We start from the raw sequence: 14,634 nt of genomic DNA, 5'->3' as shown, positions 1-14,634 counted from the left end.
TGCTGTCTCTTTGCTGAAGAAAATGAAGCTTTCTCTTTTGTTTAATAAATATTCTATTTATTTATTTGAGAAAAACAGAGAGGAAGAGAGAGTCTGGGTGTGCCAGGGCTCCCTGCCACTGAAAACTAACTCCAGATGTATGAGATACTTTGTGCATCTGGTTTTATGTGGGAGCTGGGGAACTGAACCCAGGCAATCAGGCTTTGCAAGCCAAACTTCGTTAACTTCTGAGTCATCTCTCCAGCCCCACCTTTTTGTTTTTTGAGATGGGGTCTTACTCTAGCCCAGACTGGCCTTGAACTTATAATAGCAAGACATTCACCTCAGCTTCCCAAAGGCTAAGATTTATAGACTTGAGTTTCCACACTTTACTGAAAACAAAGCTTCTTACAAACTTAATTTTTTTTTGCTGTAGACCCACTAGATTGAGATGCTCATGTAGCACAGAGACTGGGCCAGGGTGAGGGGAGCTGCTCTGGGCAGGACCCACATTCACCATAACCCTCTGCACACACAAGAACTTGGAGTCCAGCTGGCATTCAGAGTGAGGTGAAGGACTCTTCATTGGTCAAACCTGTCTTCCATTTAGCCGGGTGGTGAGCAGTACACTTAGGGGGTGGCTGCTCTTTGGGATAAGCTGGGCTTTCCATTTTGTATGCTTGCCTTTCAAGGGAGGACTTTCTCTGCTGATCCTGCCCTCAAAAATGATTCCAAAAATACTTAACATACTCGACCTGGCAATTTCCAGAATCTCCCTGCAGATACAAGTAGTGACCATTGGTCTTTTCTCTGCTGTTCTATGAGAGTCTGTACCAGCAGACATCTCAGAGCCTGAATGCCCCTCCTGTCTTTACACTGAAGTTACCATTGACTCTGCTTACAGGTGTGATTCTGCCATAAGCCAACAAACAACGGACACCAGAAAAACCTAGATTTCCACTTGGCTTACTTTCCAAACTCTGGGAGTCCTGGGAAAGGTATACACATGATATTTGAACACACAATACGAGTTTTCTGAGTAACCCAAGTCATAGCAAATTATGGAAATCTGATTCTTATTTCCGTGACTAGACCCGAGGCTCTTCCACAGAGGTCACTGCCCAGAGAACTGGATCTACCAGCAGCACATCATCTCTTAATTTTGAAATTTCAGGCCCTCAAACATATCCTCTCTACTAACCCATAGGCTCTATTAAGATCAGAAAGCAAAACCAGGTTTCTTGCCCTTCTTCTCTACTAATGTTGGCCACACCTGAGCTTGGGGTAACTGCTCCTGAGTAGAAACAGGCTTCCTTGGAGCATTCTCATGGGAGAGGATCTTCAGGCTGTCTCTCACTTAGATCCTAGCTGAAGCCAGGTGATTATGCAGGCCCCAGATCTGTCTGGTGAAATGTGCATGCTTTTCTTTTACATTGTGTGTGCAGTTGACATGAACCTGGTAGAATCCCTTTATCCCCATAGAGAAGGCAGCCATCCCCAGCTGTCTGTCCTAGGGTTTCTCAGAAAACTATCTGAAGACATTTGCATCCCCTCCACACCAGTGAAATACTTGATGGAGTGACTGATGCCCCTCTTGCCAAACACTTTCAATGGCAGACTAGTCAGAGGGAAACCCTTTTAATTCTCACAGATGAACAATGTACTCCGTTGCTCCCACAAGTGAATTCTCTACATAGCAGTGTTACTCCCAGTGGTGTTTGTTTGTTTGTTTGTTTGTTTTTCAAGGTAAGGTCTCATTCTAGCTCAGGCTGACCTGGAATTCACAGTCTCAGGATGGCCTTGAACTCATGGCAATCTTTCTACCTCTACCTCCTGAGTGCTAGGATTGAAGGCGTGAGCCACCATGCCCAGCTTGCTCCCAGTTTTTGCTTAGAAAAGGGAAAGAAATGTGTCTCTTCTATGTTTTGAGGTTAAATGAATGTGAGGGAAATGTATGCACAGAATCCTGTGTGTATACATGCATGTATTGTTCTGTGTCAGATGAAATGGGGTCTTTTCCACATATGGCAGAATTTCACAAGGTTATATTTAACTACAAATCTCTCCCTCCCCCCCCCCCTGTGTGTGTGTGTGTGTGTGTGTGTGTGTGTGTGTGTGTATGTGTGTATGTGTGTAAATGTATTTTCATGTTTCCCATGTAGAAGATAGCCACTGTGTAGGAGATGTTACTGAAGTGTAGTTACAAAAGTTAGATAAAAGAGAGAGAAACAAAACAGAGACCCAATAAGTTCTAGTTTTACATGGCAGTCACCTGATAAGAAAAGTTATATATCTAGGCTTTTAATGACAGTTTTTATCTAAAATTATGTCTACAGCTTGCCAGAAAAATCAAAGATGGTGAAACTTTTCCTATCTTCCTTCCTTCTATCCTTCCTTTCTTTCTTCGTACTTTCTTTCCTTTCTCTTTCTTCTTCCTTCCCTCTTTTATTCCTTTCTTTCTGTCCTTCTATTACTCTTTCTGCTCTTCTTTCTTTCATTGTTATGCACTGCCCATCTGATTCCACACCCACTTTCTGGAGGAAGCCTTGCTTCATGTAGAGATAAGGCCTCTAAAATCCCCCTCGTTGACGCAGACACTGGGTGGAGAAGGGGTTCAGAGATTCCACTGCTGCCACTCGTGGGCCTGACCTTCCAGAGCTGGAACCAGTGACGATCTCTGCACACCTGTGGAAGTAAATCTGAGCCACTTTCTTCTCTCTCTGGTCCCCAAAAGACTGGAAGAAGCCATATTTAAATCTTCACAGGCTGCGGACGAAGTACTTGGAATACAAAGCACACACTTCGCTTTTTCCAGTCTCCCCAAGGGATATCAGAACTCCCCGAGGCCACGAGAAAAATGAGGAAAAGGGCCTGTGTGATTTCTCCCTGTTAGGAACTAAAGGCGGCAGCCTATCTGTTTGCCTGTTTTAAAAAGTGGAAACTGAAAATGGGGACAAATGCCTAAGCTGCCCTTGTGGGAAGAATTCAACTCCTTCCTTCCTCTGCTAGTGATCACACACTCAGCCAGCTTCAGGTCACAGTATAGGAGGCTGTGTGCAGGAATTGGGGTGCTGGTTTATAGGTGGGCAGGTTATTCCTGAAGCTCTTTAATCTGGGCACACTGTTAATTGCTGTGCAAGCACTGGAGGATGCATTGATCAGCCCTGGAGGGAGGATCTTCACATGGGGAAGGACAAGGCTGCTGATAGTTCAGGGACCTCTGTTTAGAAAAGATCTACTAAGGATTCCAGACTTACTGTACAGTAGGGCTATCCCCCACTTTCTTTTTCTCACATTGTTTGCAGCATTCATGCTTCATTAAGAGATTTGTTGTAGTCTTTTGAGTCAACAAGGTTTTCAGACATAGCCTGAACCTCCCTAGCCTGTAGGTGGAACTAGGCTAGGCAACATCAGAGGCTCAATTCTTTTTCAACTTGCTGCTTTAATCCAGTCACATTTGTCTAACAGGCAGCATGTCAGCTCCCCCATTGAAAGGGGGTGACCAACCTTGAAGTGCTAGGAAGCAAGGAAATCTATTTTATATTGCTAAACACCATTGCCCCATTTTTTTTCTCTTGAAGTGATGTAAGAAGGATTATGTTTGACTTACATACTCCAGGCACTTACAGCTCTTCAAAGATAAGGGAAAAGCAGAAAAAGGGGGGCTTGAAACATACTGTCAGTATGCACTGCACCTGCCTACAATTCTCAAAGTTATTTAAAAATAAAACACCTTACAGAGCAATAGCACTTTCAACACTGATTTGGGCATCTATTCATGGTCTCAATACTCTCTAGTTTTAAATATCATTAAATAAATCAACTAAAATACTGAACAGTGATTACATGCACTATGAAGTTATTTTCATACATGTCATTTTGCAATTGGCACTAATGTGCAGGCAGGCAATTTGTTGGAATACACAATAAAAAACTTGGAGGCTACCATTTGTGAGCTCAGTTAAGCTTTTAACAGCTGCAAAGTAGTTTAATTTTCTTCCTCACATCACACTTTATACTTTAATACTCACCGCACCCTATGAGCCAGCATGGGTTCCACTTTATTACTTTTAAAATTATATTTATTTATTTGCAAGTAGATAGGAGGGAAAGAAAACAGGAGGGAAAAGAGAGGGAGAGAGAATGGGTACAACACCAGGGCCTCCTGCTACTGCAAACTCCAGATGCATGCACTACTTTGTGCATTTAGCTTTACGTGTGTACCAGGAATCAAACCTAGGCCTTCAGGCTTTGGAAGCAAGTGCATTTAACTGATAAGCTATCTCTTCACCTCCGACCCAACTTTATGCCTTATGCAACTGAGGAAATGAAAAGTTAAGGAGCTAGATACCATGGCCCACCAGCCAGGATATGGCAGGACTAGAATCATGCTAAAAACACAATTTTCACGGTGTTTTACAAAGCCAGGTGTTAATGACTGGTGGAAGAGGGGCAAAAATAAAGCCTGTCTTCACTCCCACCCCTTTTTATGGTTATCTGGCAGTGGCTCAGCTTTTAGCAGATGTTCACTCTGAGCTCCTAACCAATATTACTGGCCAATGTAGAGCCTTCTGGCAGTTTCTTCTTGAGCCTTAACTGATTCTATTCACCAGAAACTGGCTTGTCCCAATTTCCTTTGATTGAAGGGCATAAAGAAGTAATTCCTCTAAGTCGTCCTGCAACGATAGTACAAAAAAAACATTGAGGAAATATCTAAGGATCCTGTGTTTAAATATGAGGGGGAAGCCTGGCGCCATGGCATCTACACCATTCACAGGAGCTCAGCAAAGTTGTCTTAGCAAAGATGGCCGACCTGCCTCAGGCCTGCTGTGAAGTGCCACCCCAGATGCCAGCCACTGTCCACTGTGTCGCTCCCCTGAGAAAGGCCCCGTGTGTCTAACATGTCGTCCTTGCCAGCCGGTTCTCACTCAGCCAGTGAAATTTCAGCTTTGACCAGTTGAGGTGAGAAGAATAAGCTAGGGTGTAGCTGGTACAATAGAAGAATTGAAAAATTCTGAGGAAAAGAATGTGCAACACGATCTTGCTGAGCCTAGGCAACTTTGGTAGTCTGCATTCTCTCAGATCATTCATTGTAAAGGAACGAGAGCAAACCCTGAATAGTCACTCATCTAGAAATGAGTAACTATGTAGTTTCTTAAGCTCCCATTTCTGAGAACTTGTGAGGAGGTGTGGAGGAAATGGAAGGGCTGCCTTTCCCCTTGGGGACATTAAAAGAAAATTGATGAGGTGCTATTGATGCATCCATATGAGCAGTTCCCATTGGCCTCCGAGGAGCCCATTCTTCTTCTGAGAGCCAAGGGGACTCAGCTTAGGTTGTGGCATCCTCCTCCAACCGGGACATCATCACAGCGTGGCAGGAGAGAAATGCAGGATCCAGGGTAGCTGAGAGCTCAGTTAAGGAGAACCCACCTGAACTGTGAGGGAACCAAATGAGTTCTTTTCTCTGTGGCTTCTGCTCTAGTGGAGGTAGAAACGTGCTCTCATATACACTTAAAGCAGACCAGAATTTGACTTTGGCTCTACACCTCCCAGCTGTGATTTACCCCACTTTCCTCTGTGCTCCCCCTTCCCACATCTGTACAAAAAGTCATCTGACACCTGTGTCTGAGGCCATCAGCACTCCCTTTGACCTAAAAAGAAGTGTGGCTACATGTGGTGTCTCTAGACCTCATCTTGAAGAAGATGACATTCATACCTACGTGGAAGAGGAAGTAGATGACTGCACCTCATGGGGAATTTCTGAATCTGTGGGAACATGTCTGCCTGTGGGCCTCACAGGTTGAAACAAATACAAGCCCCACATGAGTTATAATCATATCTGACCCCACCAACTAGTCAGAGACACCCATTTATGGGCTAAGGCTCAGCATTCATGGGCAAGAAAGAAGAGAGACATTTAAAAGATGAGCAGGACTGGAGAGATGGCTTAGTAGTTTAAGGTACTTGCCTGTGAAGCCTAAGGACCCAGGTTCAATTCCCCAGAGCCCACATAAGCCAGTTGCACATGGTGTGCATGCATGCATCTGGTTTCAGTTTGCAGTGGCTAGAGGCCCTGGCATACCCATATTCTCTCTCTCTCTCATAAATAAATAAATCATAAAAAATAAGAAAAATGAGCAGTTTCAAGTGGAATGATTTGAATTCAAACCTAGGAGCAAACTTGGGGTGTTGGTGAGGTTCCTTGACTCTCTTTTCCACACTCACACACACCACAGAGGAAATGCCAAGATTTGCTTTTCTGGAACCCAGGCTCAGGGCACATACGGTAGCCCTGCTTTTGGACTTGCACAGCCAGGGTAATGGAGTCCTGGGGGCTTGAAATTTCAAAGAAGCTATGAACTGAAGCCAAGGGGAGGGTGGTCCCAGAGACTGTCCATGCTGAATTGCATTGCCTTCTCACCAAGAAGCCAGGCTGACTTCTAGGCAGAGACTGGATAAATTCTCACAGAGGCAATGAGCTGATGAACGGAACTAGGGAGGATGGCTCACCCAGTGATTAAAGCACTTGTCTTAGCCTCCCAGAACTCATGGAAAGCCAGACGCTAGCACCCCAGCGCGCCTAGGTGAAGAAGAGGGGCAGAGACAAAAGAATTATCCAGAAGCTTATGGGCCAGCTAATCTAGCAAGCATAGCACAGTGAACCATGAAATGAGAGGGTCTGCTTCAAACAAGGTAGAAAGAAAGGACCAACACACACACACACGCACGCATGCCCGCATGCACACACACACATACACACACACCATGGTATGCATGAGCTTGCATTCACACACACACTCCACCACCACCACCAAAAAGGGGGGACATTTTCTTGATTGTAACCTCCTTTATAGGGCAATGAGATCCTTACTGGAAACTTAATCCTCCACTTAAAAAAAAATCAGATTAACAATTCTAAAAGAATACAGGTGCTTTTGAAAAAAAACAATTATACAGGCTTGGCTTTGCCTGCTGACTATACCCAGGATTTCAAAATAGATGCCGATTAAAGGCTCCTTCTTGGCTGGTTGTCATGTTAGGTCCTGGAGCTCTGTTCAGAACTTCTTTTCTGGGGTTAATAAGTGCTCTCCAGCACAGCAAGTCTCTTGACTTGTCATCAATGACTTAGTTCCTGTGTTTCTAGATCTTGTCACCAACAGAGCCACAGTGGGCTGCCCATCCAGGAAGGAATTTCGTTTTATCTCAGTATTTAGAGAATCCCATTAGGGCTCATCATTGTCTGGCCTGTTAGGATCTCCATCAAGGCCTCTTGCCTGTCCTCTGAGCTGTAGAGACATCCTGGGGCCCTTTGATGGTTAAGCCCCCTCCGCCTTGGAGCTTGCTCTTGTGCTGTGGTCTCTGTGCTCCAGGCTTTGGCTCATTGTGGATGTTCCCAGCCTCAGGTGCTGTGGACAACAGCAAACAGATGATCAATGGACTAGAGGCTTCTTCCCAACCAGATATTTTGGCAACTTTTGGTCAAGCAATGACTTACAAAGGATATAGCAGGGATCAAACACCAGGCAGAGTCCAGAAAACCCCCCACAGAATAGAGCAGAGACCAAGACAAAAGGCTTGCAGACTGTCCCAAGCCTGGTAGATAGATGCATTTTAAAAAAACTCCAAGTGTTTCTAAATAACTTGGCATGAAGTTAGGGATCAAGGGCCCTTATCTGTTTCTTTCTTTCTTTCTTTTTTTTTTTTGGAGGGGGATCTTATGATTTTGATCTTCAGATTTACATTTTTGTGGAGTACGGTTGCTGAGAAATTACTATTTGCATAAAGAGAGGCAGGCAATGAGACAGTGAGACAGCTGCACATGTTTGGAATGTTTGCAGCCTCCTCTCTGATTAGCTTCTGCATGTTGATTTTTATTCCCCAAGTGGACACTCATTCTGACCCAAGTCACTGACTGATGAGGGTCAACTTGTATTTGCTCTTTGAAGGCAAGAGAGACCAGAAATGGCCACCAATTCCCTCTCTGTTTTTTTTTCTCCTAAAAACTTGCTAAGCTTTGAAAGTGAAGGACTCTTAAAAATACATAATATTCAGAGTTCATGAAAGGAATTTATCCACATCTCTGCCATGTTAAATGTTAGCAAAGTTTATATTGGGCTGTCATACTTCTTTACTTTATTCACCGACATACAAGACGTCGATCTCAACATCTGGTTTTTAATAACCCTCGACATCTGGGAGCTCCTTTTTATTCCTATGGTGGACGAGGAACAGTAGTGATATTGGCAGTGTATATTTTCAAGCTACAAGTCCTGTCTGTTTCAATCATAATTAATTACCATGCTTTAATATATTTAATTTGCTAAAAATGATTTGCATTAGATTGCACCACACTGTTAAGAAAGCAGTGGCAGATTTTGGTGGCATTGACTTTTCTTTTTTCCTTTTTTTTTCTTGAAGTTGAAACCTTATATGAATGGATTTGAAAGAAACTACATGTAAATGTGCTATTGGGTCTTAAGTGCAAAATGAAATAAATTGCTCTGCAAGCAGAGTTATTTTACAGCCATTTAGGAAGTGGTCAGCAGGGGCTGTGGGCTGCGTTTTAGAGAAAGCCTCCAATTTTGTTTTGTGACTGGCAAATCACAGTCATCTTTCTGTGCCTAGAGTTTTCCTACAACAGTGACTTCGGAGTTTAAAAAGCTCATGATGAAAGCAAGGGCGTCTATCCAGAGAAATGTATTTACACACATACCCACTGGCATTCTGCAATGAATTTCATGCGTTGTTCCACCCCCTGAAGCCCACTTATTAGTGCCCTGGGATGCCATACTGTAAACTTTCCTTCTCTGTATTAGTATGAAAAAAAGTGAGCTTTGCTTTTCCATAGAAAAAGAGAAATTCAATGGATATGAATATTTGTTTTTCCAAAGTCATGTAGGGAAAAGAGAGGTGTACTGCTAGATGGTTTAATAATAAACAAACACAGAGAGTTTCTTTTGCCAGAATATTCCTATCTAACCTGTGCAGTCAACATTCATACTGGCTTGTCCAGTTCAGATTCTGTAAATCCCTTAACTGACTCAAGACCTGGGGTTGTTAGATTGTGGGGCGCTGACTTCTTTGGCAGTTCGCTGAATTCTATGGGCCTCTTCTCAGAAGAATACTATTAAATGCATTCAATACAGACATACAAAGGGGGGAAATTATGTCGGGTATCAGTTCAAACATCTAAATTCACAAGTAGATAAATAGTACCTTGGCCAATGAACTCTATGACATTGCTGTTTTCAAGATCAAAAGCAGTCAGATAATGGCATTTTCTTGTGACTCAACCTAATAATACAACACTTAAGTAGTATGGGGCCAATTGTGAGTAAACATTCCAGCCATTTTTTTTCTTATTCCTGGTTTTCAAAACAAAGAAACAAATTATGGAAAAAAAAATCTGTTTTCTCTTGGGATTTATTAAATGACTCTCCTTTCAAATTATGTGTGAGACCAGACTACAGACCTTAGGTGCCCTTGTTAGGCCCATCCTGTGAGCAGGGTCCCGTGCTCTCTCCGAGGAGTTTGCCGTAGTGCACGTCCTTTCTGTCTTCAAGGATTCGATGTTCCTGCCTGTGGCGCGCTCCACTAGGAGAAGAAAGTGGTCAGGGCCATTGTAGGAACGTTTTCAACAGGACTTTGGACAGCATGAGCTTGTCCGTAGCTAGCAGTGTCCTTTCTGCAAGCATTCTGCCCACTTGAAAGTCGGCTCTCTTTCTTTTAAACTGCGTGACTGCAAGGGCACAACCGGTCACCCCATGGCCCCCTTACCCTCCGCTTTGCAGTGCCAGACAGAGCCTGACAAGTAGGACGACAGAAGGTTTGGACCTTTGTTAAATGATCGTCGTGAATTGCCGCATGCTGAAAAGCGTTTTCCACCCGCAGAGACGGAGTCCTGGATTTTTTTTAGTACTTCTTCAGCTTTTATTGACACTTTAAGCTTAAGAGAAATTAAGGGTGTTTGATTACTATAATTACTTCTCTGCTTACTTAAAAAGTTTAATCCACTCCTTAGACACAAGCAGTTCAGCTTGCATGCTTTCCAAAAAATAATCATCTGCTAATGTAGACTAATTTTAATCTTCTAATCCAATCTTGACAGAGTCAGAGCTTGAGCGGGTGGAATGTTTTTGTGTGGGGGTTGCCATAGATACAAAACTTGGTTATGCATTTGACAAGTAAGTGATGTGGAACTTAAGTTACTATAGATTTGGGGTTTTTTTTGTCCTTGAAAAGCAGAGTGGTGATTCATGTGTCTTTGCGATACCTGTGTGTGTGACTAACCTTCTCTTCTTTCATTCTGGTGCTGCCTCCTCTCTGTGCCCCCCACCTCGGCCCGCCGCAGGATGACGAGGAGGGAATATGGGCATAGCCGGGCCTGTAGACCAAAGTTCCAGTTTTGTTTTGAGGGGTGAGAAACCATCTTTTCTATCATTTTTCTAAAAAAAAAAAAAAAAAAAAGAAATGATTGCATCCTAGTGCTGTGCTGTGTGTGTGTGCCTCCACTGTGCTCACCGACATCTGTGGTGTGCCCTGTGCTTGCTCCTGTGTCCTGCGAGTGCAGGATGTCCACGCCCCGCCCCATTCCCAGAGAGCTCCCCTCCATCCCACCTGCCACCCCTCCCCGACCACATTGTTGCTCTGCCTTGCTGGGTGGGTTTAGCACGATTCCAATGTCTCTGTTTTATCTAAGGTGTTGTAAACTATGCCCTTAGTAGGACTCACACATATTTAAAAAAAAAAAAAAAAAAAAAAAAAAGCATGACTGTGGATGCAGAAATTGTCACAATTCTCCAGTAGTGGTTTTCAGCCAACTGCTTGATTTTACCAGATACGCCAGTGTGGTGAGACTCTCTCACGTACCTTCTGGCTATGTCAAATGTTTGGCAAGGAATCAGGAAAATAAAAGTGTATATCTTCGTGTAGTTGAAACTGTCATCTCTAAGCAGCCTGTTTAATGGGCAGTTGTGAAGAGAACACAGGATCAAGGCATAGTAATGGTGAATGGGGAACTGTCCCTCTTTGGGTGAATTGGAATAGATGGATTGCTTTATGCAGGCCTTAGTAGTATTTTTATCTGTTGTTTTGATGAAAACTTGTCTTCTAAGAAACTTTGCATTAATAATTGTACACCTTTCATATTATAGAGGGTTTTTTGCTCCTTTAAAAGCTGATTTTAGCTGTTAAGAACCCACCCTTCATATCAGTTTGTGCATAACGCTGAGTAGGTGTACACGCCATGGCCACATAGTTATTCCTGAAACGTCGAACTCTAGAGCTTCTGCTGGAGGCTTCACTCTGCTCCCGCATACTGTGGACGTACACCACAGGTCACAGTGCTCCGGAGTTGAGTGCCCCTATGGTGACATGGATATGCCATTGAACTTGATGGCTTGATATGTCAGTAATGGGAAACTTAAATTACTGTGGATACTTTTCCTCACTAGGATGAAATAAAGGCAAAGTGAAGATTTGCAGTGCGTGTGGGCACGACTAACCTTCGCTCCTTCCTCCTTCCATTCTGGTGCTGCCTTCCCCCGTGCGCCCGCACCCCCACCTCTGACCAGCCACAGGAAGATGAGGAGGGAATACGGGCGCATGACATTTTGTTCAGAATGAAGAGTGTGGCAGACTTTGTGCTAAAGTAATTGTTTTCTTGTCACAAGTATTCCACATGCAATTCTCTGACTAGGGAAAATATGAAATATTACAGTGCCGAGGAAGTATGTGACCTTCTTCAAACCTTATTTTCATATAGCACCCTACAAATGTTAAAGGATAACTGATGTATTTTGCCCTTGGGTATCAGGTGGTTTTGGTAGTAGGGTAAAGAATCCCATGGGTGCCTGTTTTCAGGTAGAACATCTTTAAACAGCAAAATTGCATAGCATGGGCTGGAGAGATTGCTTAGTGGTTAGGGTACTTGCCTCCAAGTCAAAAGACCCAGGTTCGATTACCAGAACCCACATAAGCTAGATTCGTAGGTGGTGTGTGCCTCTGGGGTTCATTTGCAGTGGCTGGAAGCCCTGGCACACCCATTCTCTCCTTCCTTCTCTTTCTCTGCCTCCCTAAGGCCTCCTGCTCTCCTGCCTGGGCAGAGAGGAGGCAGCGCTGGCATAGGCATTCTAGATGGAGAGCAGTTCCACAGGAAATCTTGTCAGCACGAGGAAGTGGGGGTGCCAAATATGCCCCTCCCCACCCTGTGGTGAAAGGTCAGAACCCTGATACTTTCCCTATCTCCAGTGGTGGTGGGGGGGGGCAGAAACGTGAAAGTGGAAAACATTGTCTTGGCTGATAGAGGACAGCTGATAAAATAGTGTAAATTGATCAAAGATATTAAGTAAGAAGAGAGCATTTTTAACACTTTTTACAAAACGAGTATGAGGGCTGGAGAGATGACTGAGCAGTAAGGTGCTTGCCTGCTAAGCCTAATGACCAGGGCTCAATTCTTCAGTACCCACGTAAAGCCAGATGCACAAAGTGGTGCATGCATCTGATGTTTGTGGCTGCTACAGGCCCATGTGCTCCCATTCTCTCTCTCTCTGTCTCTCTCTCTCTCTCCTTGCAAATAAAAATTTAAAGAAAAATGAACATGTGATTCTTGCCCCAAATGTGCAAGGCATAAGTAGTGCAGAAGGGAAATCGCATGCGTTGAGGCGTTCTTTTGAGAAGCTTCACTCCTGCTTAATGAAGCACTCCTGCCTGAAGTGTGGGTTAGAGCCCAAGGCTGTGTGCGTCTCCTCTTAAATGATAAGGATATTTTACCTGTTCTTTCACGCCATTCGGGACATCCGATTTGCTGTCCCCTTAAGTGTGAGCTCCACATCACCCTTTGGATAAAACTAGCCCTAAAGGCCTCATAGACAGAGCTTGCCTTGCTCAAAGCACATCTACAGATTGGCACCAAGCCCTGTCCCCTTGTTTCTCTCTGAATTCCCCAAACGTCACGCACCCCAGAAAACAATCATCCTCAGAAAATTAGCAGATATATAATCCTACTTTAATACATTGTCATAAATTTTATAGGCTTCTGAAGAAAACTACTTATCTCCCTTTACGACTCCTTTAAACAAGTTGACTCAGATATCCTCAGACCTTAAAACCCCTATCTTTAAGGATTTAAATAATGAGATACTGGGGAATCTTCTATTTTTGGGTAACTATTGCATGTTTCAAGTTGTATTACAATCTCTGAGGCCTAAGGAGACATTACATTTATAAGTAAAGATGGATAAGAGTACTCATTAAAAATTAACTATTTTAATTTATAGCCCTTATAAAAGAAATATTACAACATGCTTTTTTTTAAACTAGGCATTGGTTATATGCTCATAACAGCATCAGAAGGCTTCCCTTGGATCAGAAGTCCCCGGCACTGAAATGAATAATAATTTAGGAAGTCACTCTAAAATTTAGAAGAAATTGGAATTAGCATAACACCCCCGCCAGCTCCTCCACTTGCAAAATCGAGGCCCAGGCATGATTTCTTTGTCTCCTTGTGATCATTCAAGGGTGGTAGCCTCAGAAAGCAAGGTAGAGGGCTTGGGTGGGAGGAGATGTTTGCTTTTCGCAAAATTGCCAGTGGTCCCTAGAACCAGCCTTGCTCACTTGTAAACCTTATAGCCACGCCGAGCATGCATCAGCCCTCGGTCTGTGCTCTTCTAGGTCCAGTGCACGTAGCAAGGCAGGGCTCCATCTTTAGTTTAAATCCCTCGTCTCCACTGTGCAACTCTTTTTTAATATTTTATTTTTATTTGAGAGAGAGAGAGAGACAGATAGAGAAACAGAGAGGGGGGGAAAATGGCCATACCAGGGCCAGTAGACACTGCAAACAAACTCCAGCTGCATGAACCACCATATGCATCTGGCTTATGTAGGTACTGAGGGATAAAACCTGGGTCCTTAGCAGGCAAGTGCCCTAATGACAAGCCATTTCACCAGCTCTCCATTGTGAAGCTGATACTTCCCAAGGATACACTACCTTTACATTTGCATAGTCCCATATACTACATCATCTGGGCTGCTAGAACTTGCTATGGACTCACACAGTCTGACTTCCCCTGATGGCTCTGACCGCCATTGACTCAATTTACCTGCATTCTGTGCCTGAGACTAACTGTGCCTGCCCTGTTCTTCTGGTTTCCCTTTTGACGCTCCATAGGAGCACATCTCCAGCCAGCTGCTGTCCTCACAGGCATCTGGGAAGTGTGCCTGCAGCCACTGGCTTTATCGCCCCCAACACACAAACTTTTGAGTGTGAAAATGTGTGTCTAGAGGTTCAACTGTATCTTCTACTTGCTTTGCAAGAGGCAGAGTAAGCAGCTATCCATTTTCTAGAACTTTGTTAGGGAAAACCTGCTTGATGTGGCTATGCTTTGTATCAACAAATAACTCTTCATCTCTGTTGAATGAAGGTATTTTTCTAGGGCTTCCTAGTCTGGGAACCTCAAGAAGAGAAGAAATCAAGGTACTTTATGAGACATGAAGCTACATCTGCTTTGACATTGAATGTCTGATCTCTTGCCTTTGAGTCTTACCATTGAGCAGACACAGAACGTATGGCCACTTTTATTTTGTCAACCACTAAGAAGGAATGTCACTCTTGATTGAAAGCATAAGCAAATTTTAGGAACTGATTGATTGAAAACA

General features: G+C 43.7%; 1 protein-coding gene across 14 annotated transcripts in view; it reads left to right on the top strand.

Moving 5' to 3' along the window:
• Window positions 1-14,634, top strand: part of Erc2 (ELKS/RAB6-interacting/CAST family member 2) — a 1,023,973-nt gene that overhangs the window by 778,641 nt on the left and 230,698 nt on the right. For 3 of the 14 annotated variants that reach the window (XM_045136013.1, XR_006633831.1, XR_006633830.1), the window contains exon 19: window positions 10,331-10,396. The exons of the other annotated variants lie outside the window; for them this stretch is intronic. In XM_045136013.1, coding sequence (XP_044991948.1) covers window positions 10,331-10,357 — 27 coding nt within the window. In that variant the 3' untranslated portion in view covers window positions 10,358-10,396. The remainder of the gene's footprint in view (window positions 1-10,330; window positions 10,397-14,634) is intronic. 14 annotated transcript variants of the gene reach the window in all.

This window comes from Jaculus jaculus, chromosome 16 (assembly GCF_020740685.1).
Source record: "Jaculus jaculus isolate mJacJac1 chromosome 16, mJacJac1.mat.Y.cur, whole genome shotgun sequence".
NCBI classification, from domain to species: Eukaryota; Metazoa; Chordata; class Mammalia; order Rodentia; family Dipodidae; genus Jaculus; species Jaculus jaculus.
Note: the sequence above shows the minus strand (reverse complement) of the source record. Positions and strands in the feature narration are given on the sequence as shown.